This window comes from Amblyomma mixtum, chromosome 10, assembly GCF_055824585.1.
Source record: "Amblyomma mixtum isolate Tamu chromosome 10, ASM5582458v1, whole genome shotgun sequence".
In the NCBI taxonomy this organism is placed as follows: domain Eukaryota; kingdom Metazoa; phylum Arthropoda; class Arachnida; order Ixodida; family Ixodidae; genus Amblyomma; species Amblyomma mixtum.
Window position 1 is genome coordinate 26,861,954 of NC_143021.1, and position 17,007 is coordinate 26,878,960.

General features: G+C 44.6%; 1 protein-coding gene across 1 annotated transcript in view; it reads left to right on the forward strand.

The window, feature by feature from the left end:
• LOC149325436 (sodium-coupled monocarboxylate transporter 1-like) overlaps nt 1-14,807 on the forward strand; it is a 65,740-nt gene extending 50,933 nt beyond the window's left edge. The window contains exons 9-14 of the mRNA XM_089563026.1: nt 460-548; nt 1,404-1,513; nt 9,686-9,753; nt 10,485-10,571; nt 12,556-12,728; nt 14,696-14,807. Coding sequence (XP_089419152.1) covers nt 460-548; nt 1,404-1,513; nt 9,686-9,753; nt 10,485-10,571; nt 12,556-12,728; nt 14,696-14,807 — 639 coding nt within the window. The remainder of the gene's footprint in view (nt 1-459; nt 549-1,403; nt 1,514-9,685; nt 9,754-10,484; nt 10,572-12,555; nt 12,729-14,695) is intronic.
• Nucleotides 14,808-17,007: the final 2,200 nt, after the last annotated feature.

Here is a 17,007-nt window from a genome sequence, read left to right on the forward strand (position 1 = left end):
GACGAACGACATCCGGGTAGATGTATGATAATGACTACACTAATAATAATTAATCAATAAACCGTTTACTTTGTTTCGCGTGCTCATGGTAATGAGTATGACCATGGTGCAACGATGATCGCCGTGATACAAGGGGGGCGTAAAGGGAAGTGTGTGCAACAATAGAGCTTTTCTCTTGGCGTATCGGCGGGACATTTAATAGTGGCCTGGGGCAACATCACAAATAAGTGTAAATGGGTAGGAGAGCTCCTCTAAAACTGCGCGGGAACGCCCAGTGCAGTGAAGACGCTAAACTAAATCGCATATCGAGTGATTACCCAGCTCTTCACGTCTTTCGTTTTGTGCAAACTATCATCGTTTCTTTACTTGCTCGGCGGAGCGGCAAGCGGACCATTGTCTTTTCCTTCTTGAGCGAACTTCATTCCGAAACGTTAATTGAGCGTCTCCGCTTCATTTCAGATTTTACCGCACTACATCAACACCCACCTCGTACATGTGCCCGGATTTACTGGCCTCTTTCTCGCAGGCATCGTAAGCGCTGCCACGAGGTAGTTATTACCCTGCACCACGCCTTTACTGTCGACATTTTTCGCTGCTTAAACAGTAGGGGTGGCCAGCTTATATTTTCTACTACTGTTATCGGCTATCGATACGCGGAGGATTAGGTAGTACAGAAGCAGAGCACTTGCTTCAAACTCTGTACGCATAAATAATTCTTCAATTGTATTCATGCTTTATTTTTTGTTTCCGCGCTATTTGACGGAGAAGGCAAGGCCGCAGTATGACCATTATTCACGCACCAAGAAAGAGCACTGATGCAGTTCTTACTCTTTCGTCTGTTGCGATTTATAGAATGCCACAAGCGCTCTAACAGCAGACGACATAGCAGCGAATGACCCAAAATCTTTTCTGCGAGCTTACTGGGGTTTTTGGGATCTTGTGTACAGACGTGAGAAAAAAAATATTAGCACAAGAGATGCACCACACAGATGACAACACTCAGGGCGGCGGTCGCGAACTTGCCGATGACAATTGGTAGCATTTTAATGTACTTAAACCGAGCGGCAGTGCGAATACATCTGTTTAACCTGATTGGCTCATGGTGTTGATTTGATGGGTCGTCGGCACGTCTGGCGATTATGGCACGTCTGGCGATGATATTAGACTCAGGTTACGCTCTGATCAAGATTAAGCTGGTCTGATCTGTTCGTGGTGAAGTGGAAAGTTCATTACGGCGACGACGCCCAATGTACAGTGCCACTTTCTACGTGCTGATACTTCTACGTGATGATACTTCTACGTGATGATACTTCTACGTGATGATACTTTTACGTGATGATACTTTCTACGTGCTTTTCATTTCCAAGACCTTTGGGTGCATGTTTTTTTCTATCCTTGCACAGCACTGTGTCGTCTACGATCAACTCACAGGCTGCGATCTTATATATGGACGTCATTGTTCCCCGGTTCAAAAGGGCTGAACATCATGTCTTGTGGGTAACACGTGGCACAGGTGAAACCAAATTGCTCGAATAATACTGGTCCTTTTTATTTTAGTTTCCTACCTGTACTTTACCTCCAAAATACATTTCCTTAGATTCTGCGCTGATATGACGCTCATGCCACCATGTTCTTAAAACAAGTTTGGCTTCATTTAAAGATCTTAAAGGTGTTTCCCTTCTTTTTTTTAAATCTGTGAAGTTCTTATAACTTTTATTTTTCCTTATCCGAAGGAGTGTAAACAACGAGATCCTGGATCTGAGTAGCAGGGTTTGAGATATATGGTGGGGAATCGCTAAAATAGTTCTTTTGTTTCCGTCCTAATTATATTTGTCCCTATATTGAAGATACTACAGTCAGACAAATTAATAATCAAGAAAGTGCGAGGAAGAGGAGCTTGAAGCACAGCAAAAACAAAATCTTGCGGAATAGAAAACAATTACCTTCATCGCCAGCCCAACTACGCGACCACTGCAGGACAACGTCCTTTCCCGTATCTCTCCAATTAACTCGGTTCTGCGCCAGCTGCGGCCACGATATCCCCACAAATTTACCGTGCAAAGATATATGCAGCAGGAACAAAAAAAAAACAAGAAGCTGAGGGCGAAACTAAACAATAAAAAGATAGATCAAAGTAGGAAAAAATGTGGCTCGAAGAAAATGATATGCCTTTCGCTGAAGGCGATACTGTTGATGCTTGCATTATTTTGCATGGGCATTCCTTTAGGTCGTCACCGTCATCATCATGCGCCCAACTATGTCCACTGGAAAACAAACGACTCAGGGTTCAATTATTTCTCTACTGCGACAACTGCAGCCAACCCGTTCCCACGAAATTCGTAAAATCATGCCCCAGATTGCCCCTGAGTCTTCTCCTTTTAAGGTTGCCTTCTTGCAGGCGGAGTGTTCATATTAAGCCCCACCTAGTACTGCTGAAGAAAAGTACAGCCTCCGCCTTGCATGCTGGAGGTACAGCGAGGAAATCCCCATTTCAATGTCAATAACTGGTGGATAACTAAACAGTGTCTATGATTTTATACCAGTGCTGGCCAAAGGTGCAATGAATGACCGAGAGAGGGGGCTGCCTCACTGAACTAGAGTTGTCACCGCGGGTGTAGTAATTAACCAATATTTCACTTAGACATCTCCACGTGCGATCTTTTTGAAGTACAACCAGCGGCAAAATAAATCGGGGCATGTGACACGCCGCCAAAATCAAGTAAAACTGCCTCGCGGCGCTATCTGACGCTGCACTTCTGGTGCGAGACGTCGCAGTGCACGTGCGCGTGCTGTCGTGATCGCAGCCATGTCCTTTTTCTCTCCTGCAGCGGACTATTCGATTACATCCACCTTTCGGCGCTAGGCGTCGCTTTCTTTATTCACAGTGTGACGCTGGCAGTTCGCTAAATCCTTGCCATGCGCCCGCCGAAGACTGAACTTGACGTAGTGAATAAAGAAAGGGACCCCTACCCCCAAACGCTGCAGATAAACAGCTGCTCAAACGCAAGCAAGAAAAAAGGTAGGGTTGAGAGCGGGAAAGAACGTGTACGCGCATTGCGACGTTTTGGCCCAAGAAGTGCAAGAAGTGCATCCAGTACCTGTGTGGATAAGATGTTCAAAGAAGCTGGTATTTTCTGTGCATCAAAGCAATGACGAATTAATTACAGTCAGCAGTGCAGAGCAGTCGGATATAATGCTGGGAATGTAATATGAAGTGAAGAAAACCTTAGAAGCAATGCCGGTGGAAAAACAGCTGGGGATGATCTGGTGTCAGCAGATGTGCTGAAGAACGGTGTGGAAGTTGTGACAGATAGACTAGCTTTCCTGCCTATACATTGCCTCATGATCACGACAGTGCTGGAATCTTAGAAAAACACCAATAATATTATGATTCTTAAAAAAGCAGACGCCAGGGACTTGAAAAATTTTCAGACAGATCGGAAGCAGAACCTTAAACTTGACGCACCTGCAGCGTCAGGTAAAGGCTACTCGAGAATAAAACACATTCGCATTAATAATCATGTAATGAGATATGCGCAGATTATAACAAACAACTTTATATAACTTTCATAGATTATAAAAGCACATTTCGCTCATTAGGAATCGGATTGCTCATGCAAGCGTTTCGGAATCTGGAAATTTAAGAACTATGTGTAAAAGTTACAAACAATATATATATATAGTGGATGCACCGTAGTCATGGTCATATATAAAAAATTAAGGAAATCGCAAATATTACGGGTGTCGTGCATAGAGACACATTCTCTCCAATGTTTTTCGTCGCCTGTTTACAGAAGGTATTCAGAGACCTGGGCTGGAAGCAATTCGGGATAAGAGTTAGTGGGGAAAACCTTCGTAATCTGCGAGTGGCTGATGACATTGCTTTGCTAGCCAACTCAGGGGACGAACGTCAAAGCATGATCATTGACTGAAAGAAGCGAGTTACAACAGCAGATTTAAAATTAATACAGAGAAAAGTAATGTTGAGCATTCTTGAAAAGGAGCAGCAATTCGCGCAGAGCAGCCAGGCACTAAAAGTGGTAAGGGAATACATCTGCTTATGGCAGGTAGTGACCGGATATCAGAACCATGATTGTGAAATCAATTGAAGAATATGGAATGGATGAAGCGCCTTTGGCTTAAGAATAGAAGATTATAATTCTCCCTGAAGAAAAAAGTTTTTAACAGCTGTTTATTACCGGGTGCTCACCCAGAATCATAAACATGGAACAAAACAGAAAGGGTTCACCTGAAGTTGGGGACAATGCACATAAATACGCAATAAAATGATAGATGTAAGCTTACGATGGGGGAAAAGAACAGAGTGGATCAGGAAATAAACTCAAATATTGACATCCTAGCCGAAATTATGAAAGGAAACTGTGCATTGGGAGGTGGTGTAGTGCGATGGCAAAATAATCGATGGTCGTTAAAACAGAGTGCATTTCAAGAGAACAAAAGCGAGCAAGAGGTGGCGGAAAGTTAGGTTGGCGAATGAAGTTAGGAGATTTAGGGATAGGGATGCTGCAGCTGGCACACGACCGTATAATTTCAGAGTTGTGGCAGAGGTCATTGCTATGCAGTTGGGCGTAGTAATGCTGATGCTCCTGATCTCATTAGCTCAAGTAGCTACCCTCAAAGAACTGCCAACTACGGCGGTTTATTTTGATAAATGTGGCAGAGGCGTAGTGGGTGTAATCTGGATGATGATTATGATGGTGGCGACTATGATATCGAGACTAGAGCACTGCACGGGCCTCAATCTGAGGCCCAAGCCCGGCCCGGGCCCGAGGCCTGAAGCCCGAGCCCGGCCCAGGCCCGCGGCTTCAAGCCCGGGCCCGGCCCAGGCCCGCTAAATTATCGTTCTAGCGAGCCCGGCCCGGCCCGTTTCACAGTAACGCTTGCTCACTCTGAGCAAGCCCCGCCGCTGTGGCTCAGTGGTTATGGCGCTCGGCTGCTGACGCGAAAGACGCGGGTTCGATCCCGGTCGCGGCGGTTGAATTTCTTTGGAGGAGAAATTCTAGAGGCCCGTGTACTGTGCGATGTCAGTGCACATTAAAGAACCCCAGTTGGTCGAAATTTCCGGAGCCCTCCACTACGGCGTCTCTCATAGCCTTAGTCGCTTTGGGACGTTGAACCCCATACACCAAACCAAACCACTCTGAGCAAGTAGAATGCTACTAGACCGATAAGAAACTGGCCGACAAAGGTTCTAAAACCACCGGGCTTGCAGAAATTGGTTCTTTTTAACCCAGAAGGAAGGGATTAAGAGCAGTGCTTGCCAGGCCCGTCTTTTGGACAGGGATCTCGTGTAGGTGCGCTAAGATAAACTAGGAAGTTCCGAGAGCCAAATAAAAAGTGCTGCATAAGTGCGTAATCGACTACTTTGCATTCCCCCATGATTTTAATCAGTTATATTTTGCCGCCCGCGAAGTATAAGCATTAAAGCTGCCTAGCAAGCAGCAGGATGACATTTTTTTAGTGAACGTGATCTCACATGTTGAACTCATAGCCGAACTGGTCGCCTTTCAGCAGAAACAAAAAGCTAAAAGGGTCGAGTATTTCGCGATGTGTGTTTTGAAGACTATAATTGTGCTAAACTAATATGTCCTTCCCGAATTCATTTCTAATAGTGTATAGGTAGGTTTTGGGATGACGAACGATCAATGGCCAATGAAGACTGGTTAAATATTACTCTTGCTGGTGGAGAAGAAGATAACGCACGAACCACGTGATAACTTACAGGGCAAAACACTTGTCATGTCATCCAGGCTGAAGAAGCGAGGAGGGATAGATGTGGTTATGAGATGAGATTTACAAATTCTCGCGAGGTTTTGCGGCTATTTCATTTACGAGACGGTCCGTTCAGCTGATCAAAAAGAAAACCAAACGCGCTTCTCACATAAGAAAATAACAAAAGAAAAGTACAGCTATAAAATAAAAGCTATGTTTTGGGGGCTTCAGGGCCCAAGGGGAGTCAGGCTGTGAAAGACACCGAAGCAGAGGGCTCCGGATCATTTCGACCACCTGGGTTTCTTCAACGAGCAATGATACTACAAAGTACATGGCTGTCATGCTTGCCGCCTAAATAGAAATGCGGCTGCCGAGGCTAGGAGCAAACTTTGGTTCCCCGGCTCAGTAATCTAGCGCCTTGACCACTAAGCCACGTCGGCATGGAAATAAGGACATAAATAAGTCAATGAATAAAGCTTAGTTTTTCTCTCAGCGCGTACTATAACCCATAGCTCACCCGTGTCGCTGCTCAAATGCCGCAGTTTTGTACTTCGCTCTGCAATAGTGAATGAATAGTCGGACACTACCCGTTTTTGTACGGACCCAAGCCCGGATCGGGTCCGCAGCTTTAAGCCCGAACCCGGCCCGGGCCCACAACTCCAGGCCCGGGCCCGGCATAGGCCCGGCAAAACAGATCATGTCCCGGCCCGGCCCGGCCCGCGGGCCGGGCCGTGACCGGGCTTTCGGGCCGGCCCGAGCCCGTGCAGTGCACTAATCGAGACATTTAGGGTGTTTCCGGCGTACTAAGTATGATATTCTTGCGTGATGTGAACCGTTGTCGAAACTACCTCTTTGGAACAGATTTAATGAGAAGGAAATATTCGTAATACGCGCATTGGTCCTGTCTGAATAGATAGTTACTACTAAAATGATATTTTCCTAATGCTTCGGTAAAAAAAGAATGACAATAAATATATAGCTTTCCTTTATCCTCAAATGTCTCAAAATGACATCTTATAACGTTTAGTTTCTTAGTATGTTTATTTATTGACCTGAAAATACTGGAGACCTTTAAGTTTTGCCAAAGCATGACGGATTACACATTTTTCAATACACTGAAAACAACAAAGTCATACAATTTTAGGGGAAGTAAAAGAAGCGCTCGAGTGTGGCAACAATATCGTGTGGCAACAAAAATATAGATTGTTTTCTGAATTATAGTTTTCCCCTAGAATACATAGCGTAAAGAATCGGTTATTGGCAAGTTATCCCATGGGATTCTAGTAAGTCAATACTATTTAGACACATTAGCTGTGACGGAGCCTCTACTGTGTAGTTTTGCGAAATATAAACCACACATCTTTCCTGTGGACTGTTCAGACTGCAGGATGTGTTTTTTTTTGTGTGTGTGTCCGGGCCACCAATGGTACAAGTGTATTTGAGAAGAGACTTGACCATACACTTGGATCTTAGTCGTCAAGAAAGAAAAAATAAGAAGCTGGGCATTTTTTGCCGGCTTGATGTGCACAGGAATGGATACCTACTGAACTTGCATAGTATACATCAAAGCAATTGTTTTTTTTCCTAAAAGAGCAAGCTTCCAAATTCAAAACAAAAATTAGGGTTTAGGTTGGATTTAAACTGAACTGCGAATAAAGGCTCGAGCAAGATTTTTAAATAAAAAAAGGCTTAAAAAAATCGGAATACAATAAAAAAAATAACAATGAGCGGTGTCAAGTAGCTGCTGAATACAGCAACTTACATAAAGCTGTCTAAATATGGTATAAAATCCTTCGAAAAACTAGGGCGTACCCTGTGTCCTCCATGCGTTGCACCACTGCAGCTATGTTCTTACTTTCTATGAACAAATCAACACAGCCTACGAACACTACTGGACAGAGCACTTTGTCGGCTTCTCGCTGCCGTTGACATCTCGTAAAGCGATCCTAACATCACTGCATATCAGGTGCGCTGGTCGTGTGAAATGTTATTCTGACGCTCAGGCCACTGTTTAGCCGCTTCCAGCCTCGCTATAGACGAAATGAGGAATGGACCGAGGCAGACAGATATACAGTGTCCTGCTTAAAACAGCTATTCAGACTTCTATTGGGATGAACAACGTAATAATGTTAATTGGAAAGAGCTCACTGCTCTTAGATTTGCACCTTACAATGTGGTGCTAAGTAACAGTAACTGGAAGTAAAGCACGAGGCAATTTGAAGGGCATAGTTGAAGAATGTAGGAAAAAAAAATTAAAACTATATGCTCGAAGACCTCAAAACAAGAGGCGTTGTACCATGTTCCACCGCTTCAAAGAGCACCAACAGCTGGGAAAGGCAGGCCCACACAGACAGTTTAATGTTAGTGCATCAATGCTTAGAATTATTTGCACCGTCCCCGTGATAATAGAAAATTAATAACAAAAATGAGGGTGCATTTGAAAGACATTTTAAGAAACACTAAACGGAAACAGCAAGCCATTTAAGGCGTTACTCTAGACGGACGAACCATTGCTCGAGAACAATAGAAACGTTCTATTCTGCTCGGAAGGGTGGCTACGTCTCTGAGAAAGTCGAAACTGAAATTCCCGATGTCATCCCACAATCATAAGCTTCCGAAACGAGGGAAGGTTACGTCATTTGTATGCGGTTGGCATAGCGAAGCTCTCCGGGGAATCGGAGGCGCCACTTCCGAGCGCGTACGAAGTGGATAGCTTTTACTTGCTAAATTAGCCCGCAAAAGTGCTGCACGCAAGCTGAATACAAAGAATCGAAAGCAGAATAGTAAACGCTTGATCACGTTTGTGCCTCTTCTTGCTGTCCGTAGCCTAGCTTCAGGCGTTATATTTTGGGCCTTCTCACGTTCTTGGTCACGCTCGTGGCGCTGCTTTCCTCTGATCTCGACGCTGCCTTCACAATGAGGCGAAATAGGGTTGACCAAGAACACGATGAACAGACCGGAGCTGATCAATTATCCTCGCCACGAAGCCGAATGAAAAAGAACCCTCCAGACTCGTGACTGCGCATTCTTCACTTTTCCGCAACTGTCTTCTTTATCAAATCTCTGTTTTGTTAAAGATCACAAATTTCGTTTTGCATACCGCTAAGCTATCAGTCTACTTTGAACTACCAGTCATTATGAATGCCCCATTTAAGTTGTGGATCGGCGCTAATCGATAACGTCTAAAATTTTGAGGCCAAGAGAAAATCAATGAATTTGATTCAGAACAGCGGTGATATTCGTGGAAGGAAAAATTATCGCCGAAATGCTGAACTTCAGGAGTAGGTTCAACATTATGTACAGCGCGAAAAACTAAGACAGGGGAAGAAACACGCAAACAAACAAGCGCTGCGTGTTTGCGTGTTTCTTCCCCTGTCTTAGTTTTTCGCGCTGTACATAATGTTGAACCTTCACCAACTCGCCCAGTTTTCTGTTCTACTTAAGTTCAGGAGTAGAACCGTATAGAATCGCCAACAATCTTGACTTAGTTATGGCTTAGTGAAGAGAAATACGAGGAAATGTACATGGGTAAGGCATTTAACGTGAACTAAATTTCAGAAACGTGTAGAAGTCATTTATTGGATTCCAATTAGTGGAGAATGTCGTGGTAGGAGAATGATAATTAAAGAGAATGGTAAAGGTGAGAGAATGATAAAAAAATTTCTTTCAATTAGGAGGCCGCATTTGTCACAGGACACCAGTAGCTGCATATCAGCTGCTATTAGTTTTCTCTTACAGTCGACAATCGCATATAATGATGATGATGATGGGGGTGGTGAATATGGTACAGTAACTGGCCTGCATATGTCTAGCGATTACCTAATGTAGAAACTGCGCGGTAAAGCTAATTGTATTCATGTTTACCTCATTGGTAACAAAGTGTTAAAAGAATTTCATGCAGCCACTTAACTTTCGTGATCAATAATATATTCTTTGTCCCAACATCTTTCAGCTCTCCTTTTGGGTATCTTAGTCACAGTATATAGCACAATGTGCGTACACATGGGATCACTGACTAGAGTGAGTACGATTGCCTCTTTATTTGTTCTCAATCTAGGCAACGTTTCTTGTACACGCAACATTTCTGCTATTTTGAAAAATGCTGAGAGTGACGATTTTATGCTCATCAGAGCTGACAACAAAAATTTAGCATTGAACAATAATATTAATAAAACCTGCGAAATTGGTCATGTCTCTGAATGCATTTGGCCCGCACACAAATTTGCAGTGGGTAGCAACACCGGTCCACGCCATTAAACTGAAATTTGCGACCGCCAGTGACGATGCTAGCATAATAGCTTCTGTGCATTGTCAAAAGGCTGAACAGTGCCCTTGCTCAGAATGTGAAAAAAAAAATGTTGACGTCTTACTTTCTGCCACTAAAAACGAGAGCAAGAGTTCCACAATGTAACTAGTCTGAAACAAAATCCAACGCTCAATATCTGGATGTAATAAAGTTCGTAACAAGTTCTGATCCTAAAGCAGCGGCATACGATTATGTAAGTGCAGACATATATTGCTCAGGTTTGATTCTACCATTTGACCACATCGACGCTCATACATAGTCACGTTATTTTTTTTCAATGGAGAAGGGATAGAAGATTTAAGCCACAATGAAAACCTTGGTGCTACGCGTTTCAGCCTTCTCGACTTGCCGCTTATGTGCTTGTTTTGGCGCTCATTCTGGGAGTGCAGATATTTTTGCTGTCATACGCGGTCTTTTTTGTGCTTTACGATTATTCATTTTCCAGATCTTTATGATGGTATACAATGGCATCACGGCGGCATTTGTTGGCCTCTGCCTTCTAGCGGTATTATTCCCTTTCGTCCATTCGAAGGTATGTCAACCTCTGCCACCGCTATGGATCAGTGGTTACGGCGCTCGGCCGCTGACCCGAAAGACGCGGGTTTAATCCCGGCCACGGCGGTCGAATTTCGATGGAGGCGAAATTCTAGAGGGGCGTATACTGTGCGATGTAAGTGCACGTTAAAGAACCCTAGGTTGAAGAAGTTTCCGGGGCCCTTCACTACGGCGTCCCACATAGCATGAGCTGCTTTCGGTTGTTAAACGCCTTTAACCATACACCGTATGTCAACTTCCGCAATATAATGCCCTCTTTCTTTCTCAACATAAGATTGCAAAGCCTATGTTGCAACTGCAGTAGTGAGCTAGCGTTAAAAGAAAAGCCTCATCTAAGTTGCTGTCTACTAAGTTGGATTTGAATACATGCGCGGCAGAGTGATTCATGGTAGAAGTTTTGAAAGATGCAAACCAAAGCACAGCGAGAAAACAACTGTAATATCTCCTTAGATTCTTTCCTTCTTTCGTGATTCAAATGATGTTGTGTATTAGCTGCTTGCAATCGTGCAGATTTCAAATGGAAAAAGAGTAAGGCTGATATTGCTTTACTTTTTATTCATGTCCTGTTACTGTAATAGCTATAAGGTTGCTGTAGATATTATTGCACTGCCGGAAAGAACAAACCCTTGTGAACACTTGCTGCGACCCTTTAGGAATCAGTACGTAAGGAAGAAGGCGTATAGCTAACGTTAGAAATCAGCCAGGTGACCTCTTATCGACGACTGATCTTCTTTTCTGAAGGTTATTCCTGCACAATTACTATATCAATTGTTCCAGTCCTTCCTCTTGCTTCCACTTATTCACAACCTTATGCATTAGTGAAGCGTTGAGTGCTGGCAGTGTTATAATTTTGAAGCGAAAAGCTTCACTACGTGGGTCGGAGACGAGCTTCGCGTGAGCCGGTGCACAGATTTGCCAGTTCTGCGCATGCGCGAAACCGAGTGACGTCACACGCGGCGCAGGTGGCCGCAGCCGTCGCCGTCGACTCCGTCGCCTGACCTTTCGCAGCAGCCGCGCGCTACTGCGCATGTGCGCCGCCGCTACCGCTGCGCGCGCTACTCCTCCTCGCTACTGGGCTATAAATGCGCTTGTCAGAGAATAGGCGCTCGCTCTTGCCATGGAAGGCGAAGCACCCAGACGTGGCAGTAGCAAAATCTGCCGATCCAGAAGTGCTAGCTTGGGAGTTGGCCGAAAAGCAGCGAAGAAATGAACAGCGCAAAGCTAAGCGTATGGCCGAAACGCCAGAAAACCGGGTGGAACGCCTTGCAATACGACGTCAAAAGGAAGGTTAACCGCGTCTCTTGGCCGCGTCAACTGAGAGTAGCCAGATGAGCGAACACGGCGAAGTAACTTCTCAATTGCGATTTGCTTTTCGCTTCTCAACCAAGCTCAGCCACGCGTAATTTTTTCACTTCATCTTTTTTCTAAGCAATAGGAGCTACGGCAGTCAAACCGTTCTACTCACAACTAACGAACAGGAATCGACCATTGAGCTCAACGCCTCTTTCGCTGCTTCAGTTTAATTGATTTTCCGGCATTTTGCTGCACTGCACGCTTGTGAGCTCCTGATGAGCTAAAATATAAAATAGCATAGTTCTCAGCAAAACAAGCTTGAGGTTCTACCATTCTTGCTGAAATATGTCCAATATTTAAACGATTGTCAACTGCATGAAAAAGCTAATGCCTTTAAGACAACGCACATTTTGTGCGCGCAAGCCTATTTAATACGTATTGTCTAGCATTAGAGCACATCAGAATCGTTCTGCGTTCAGATTTTTGGTCACCTGCCAACTTAACATGTCAAAAATCTAATTGAGCGTTCATGTCAAGTATGAAAACGAAATTTAACTTAACATTATCAGGATCACAAAAAGTTTCAGATGTGCGTTATTTTCTCAGTTTTATAAATTATTCTTCTCAAAACAGCAAGGCAGTATTCAGAGAAATGCATACTTTCACAGGGAGCAGGCGTGGCTACGCTCGCCGTGGTTGCCTACCAGCTAGCCCACATCGCAGATACGATTCGAAATGGAAGAAAGCCTCGAAGGATGGAAACAACGCTGGAGTTCTGTCCTGTGAACCAAAGCATCATCATTTCTGGAGCAAACGCCACTCTTCCTGCCGTGCGCACAGAGTAAGACCACTTCTACAATTACAGTCAGCATACGAACTGAGTCCCGTGGTCACAAAGTACATTCAGCGGCCGGTATTTCTTGCAATCCAAGAGATTCTCACATCCATCTGGCTCAGACATTAGTGTCAAAAGGTTTCTCTAAATAACCCAGACGCAAAAGAAGCACGAGCCCCTAATCAAGATTCTTGTCGAGCAATTCATCCCACTCTGTAAGGCCATGAAGTGTAAATTTCCTATATAATTTAAGTTCGGCTCTGAAACAAGAGATCACTATAAAAGTCGAATAGAAACTACACCTTCTAAGCGTTCTTCAGATTGGAAGAACGAGGCAATTGCGTCTTTTTGATCCGCATGATTCTGAAAGTCTATCTCCGGATTACACAGCCTCCACCACAAGCAGGCATGGCTACTCTTTTTCTTCTTTTGCAACACGAGCATTTTTTCTCAATAGAAATCAGTTTTCGACTGCGCAACAGGAACCAATTGAGCCAAGCGGCTCAATGGCGATAAGGAAACCACATACCGAAAGTTTACTGCCTACGCAAGTCCCCCCATTTGGGGATCACCCACCCACAGCATCGCGGCCGCCTTCTAAGAATTACTGAGCGAGTTCCAGTTAAAAAAAAAGTCTTCATTTCACATACCCAGCTTTCTCTGCTTTTTAGTAGGATGTTCTTTGAACTATGCGATTAAATGTGCAAAATTCTCCTTCCCAAGACGGCGTCACAAGATTTTGTACATCGGTACAAGCGCTTCCGTATTCGGACGTCCTTCCTTGTGGCAATGGCTCAGCAGCTTTGAACGCTGTTTATCAGAGAAAATATTGTGCCAAGACTATAATTGCATTTTTCTCCGTTTGCTTTATTTCGACCCTTTTGTGGCTCGCTCAAATGAACCCACGCTTCATGCTCTCCTCCGCAACGCTGAAGCTCAGTGATGGCCAGGTTAAGGCAGAAGTTTAGCCACTCACAAAATATGCAAAAGAAAGAATGAAATATTAAAAATTTCACGTTGTACCGAGCCCAATTTTCCGAAAATATTGACTCAGGTATCCTCGAATGCTTTCTTTGGTCATTGCTATACGGCAATGTTGTTTTAAGTTCACATTTCAGCTATGATGCTTCGTTACCAGCCGCCGGTCTTAGCTGATGCAGCGGCAGTTTAGTCTTATTGATGGCAATGATAGATCATCACGCCTGTAACCTGCGCTGAAAATTACGAAATACGAAGTCTAAATCAGAAATTAACATCTCTCAGCAGCATAGCACGAAGTTCAGGGCCAGTTTAGTACACTTTTATTTCGGTCATATTCATTTCTGTTTTCGTTGCCAGCTGATGCACCTGCCGGTCATTGTTGCGCCTGGACCAATCAGCCTGCTCGACAGACGATAACAATGAAATGGAATCGAACATAACGATTTTTTTAGCTATCATAGTCGATTGTCGATGAACAGTGCATTGGTCAGGCATGACAGTCAACAGGTTGTTGGTCACTGACCCTGTAAAGAGAAAATTCGAGACCGGTAGGAACCCGTGGGTGTTCAGAAAGATCATGAATTTTACCTTCACATGGTCAGTGATGTTCAACGTGTTCAGGTTTCAACTTCTCCAAAGGATGACTCAGTAAAAGAAGGTTCTCCTAACTTTCCCAACAACGTGCGAATTTTCTGCCGTATTGGGACAATGTTCCTCACATCGCTACCGCGCTAGGCACACACTGGCGGCTCAATGATCCGTTTCGTGTAATGCACTTAAAAAATGGCGTCCGCCGTTTGCACTAATGTTATACTGATAATGCTTAAGAGCAATCGAAATCCTTTCTCTCTTTGGTGTGAGTGCCCCTTTGGAGACCTCTCGTAGATATTCTGAAAACTACTGCTGCAGAGCGAACGTGATAACAATAACTATACAAGATTTCTCCCTGGAATGGAGAAAAAATTTGTACTGTTCTCTTTTTCTCCTTCTAGATCGGAAGCGCCTCCCTTCATATTTCGGGTGTCGCATATGTGGGCGAGTTTCTTTTCCATATTCGTCTGTGTTCTGATTGGAGTAATCGTGAGCGCTCTCACAGGCAAGTAAAGCTTTTGTATTTTTGAGTAAACCTCTGGACTCTTATCGCGGTGCCGCACCGAGAATGATCCCTATTAATAAAAGAGAAAATATCTTCGGGAAAAGCAGTCTACTGTCACAATACCCGCAATTGTAACGTCCACTTACAGACACACTTAGCGCGTGTAGGCGTAGCGGTCTCGGTCGCAAAGGAAATGCCCTCGACTCAGCGTGGCGTGGATTGTAACTTTTTTGATCCCTCTTTCGAGATTTGTTCCAACTTTTACTAGGATTAGCCTGCCTGTTTCCGCTGTGCTGAGTATCTGGATATGAGAGGCGCGCACCGCCTGGACTAGTTCTATCCGCTTGATATGTACCTCTAACCGAAGCAGTCACTCAGTGGAGGTACCCATGGGTAGCCGTAGTGCCTTTTTAAGATATTTCCGAAAGAGGACATCTATTTTCTCTGGCTTTCATATCTCGGGAAATCCTCGGTTGACGCCAGCGACGCTGTCTAGCCAATTTAGGCAATGCACCAAGCTCTCGTAGTTAGCCTAATGCTCTTCTTTTCATTGATAAGAAGCTGCAATTCCTACTTTTTTGTTTGCATATGTGTAGTTGTGTTTGTTATTTTGGGAATCAGTCTTCTCACATTGCGCCTCTGTTGCTGTCACAAGTTGAGCCAGCGGCGTCGTCAACCTGCTGCTAGCAGTAGCTTCTTGAGGCTGCTCGATTGGTGCAGCTTAGCAAAGAAAAATATTTGAATTTATTTGATTTCATTTCATATTTGTATTTGCTGCTTTACAACGCACAAGCTCAAGATTAAAGAGCAAGGCGTTGCAATATTTAAAAACATATAGTTGTAACATTCAATCTGTTGTGATTCTCGAGAATGCTTTTCCACGACTTAGCAGAGCCAAAGGCACCTCGCTGACGAACCGGAGTGTTGAGCGGGTAGAGACGATTTTCCTCTACCTTGGCCTGCCTCGCATTTTTCCTGTAAAAATGAGGCCCAAAGCGAAAGTAGAAATACATCCTATTTAAGCTGGTTCCTTAGAGCAGTGGGGCAAAGGAAAATGGGTTATCGGGGAAAAGTTTCCAGGAGGTGTGAACTGCGGCTGAAGCTAAGTCCTCGGCCACTAGCCAACAGTTTGAAACCACACTTGCGGGGGTGAAATTGAGACGCACCAGGGAGAAAAAGTATGTTAGTAGGATGAAGTTTTCAGCGTACCACAGGCGACCTATGCACTGTGTTCACTTTTCATATGTCCTGTAGGCTTTTTTCATAGATGATGCACTGATGGTATCTTGTACTGAACATTGGAAAGTTGTCTTTCGCGCCCTTGGTACCTCTTGTTCTGCATGCGAATTGCTCGCTACTGTGGTGTTGGCTTCAGTTTTTCTAACCTTGTTGTTTGGGGGCAGGAAAGTTGTGTAAAAACGTTTAAAGCACGAATTTCCTTCGTTCGCTACCCATAGCAACACCTGCTACGGGCTGCGTTTGAAACACTGCTATACGTAATTAACGCAAAAACCTACAAGGAAAAATCTTCTTATCCGCAAATACTCGGCCTTCGGTTGTTACGAACGCAGCAGGAAGTGGGAAGCACAGCCGTTTTTTTAGGATGAGGATCGCCGAACTGCCGAGCTCATGCAAGACAAATAAGACGCTCGGCCACGCACTGGGAGACAAGGTGCGGCCACCTTGCTCCACCGAAGGCTCCATCGAGCAAGCCGCCACGAGGGATCTTTCAGATTCGCCAGCCAACACTGTGAATGATGATCGCTCACAACCCGAAATGGGCGGCCATACAAGTACGGACGAAATTTCGAAACGGCCCACAGCACAGCCAAACATTCCTTTTCTGTGGTGAAATAGTTGACTTCCGAACGGGACAAAGTGCGACTGGCGTAAGCAATCACGCGTTCTAGGCCATCTTGCCACTGAACAAGAAGCGCACCGAGACCAACATTACTGGCATCAGTGTGTAGTTCCGTGTCGGCCTCCTTGTCGAAGTGGCCAAGTACACGCGTACATTGGAGACGGGACTTGAGTTCCGTGAAGCGTCTTTTTTGGTCCTGGCCCCAGAAGAAGAGTTCAGCGTCTTTCGTCAGGCGGGTCTGAGGCTCAGCTAGCTTGGAGAAATTATGAACAATCTGGCGATAGGAGGCGCAGAGGTCCAAGGAACGACGTAGGCTCCGTTTGTCTGTGGGCTTGGGGAAGGCAGCT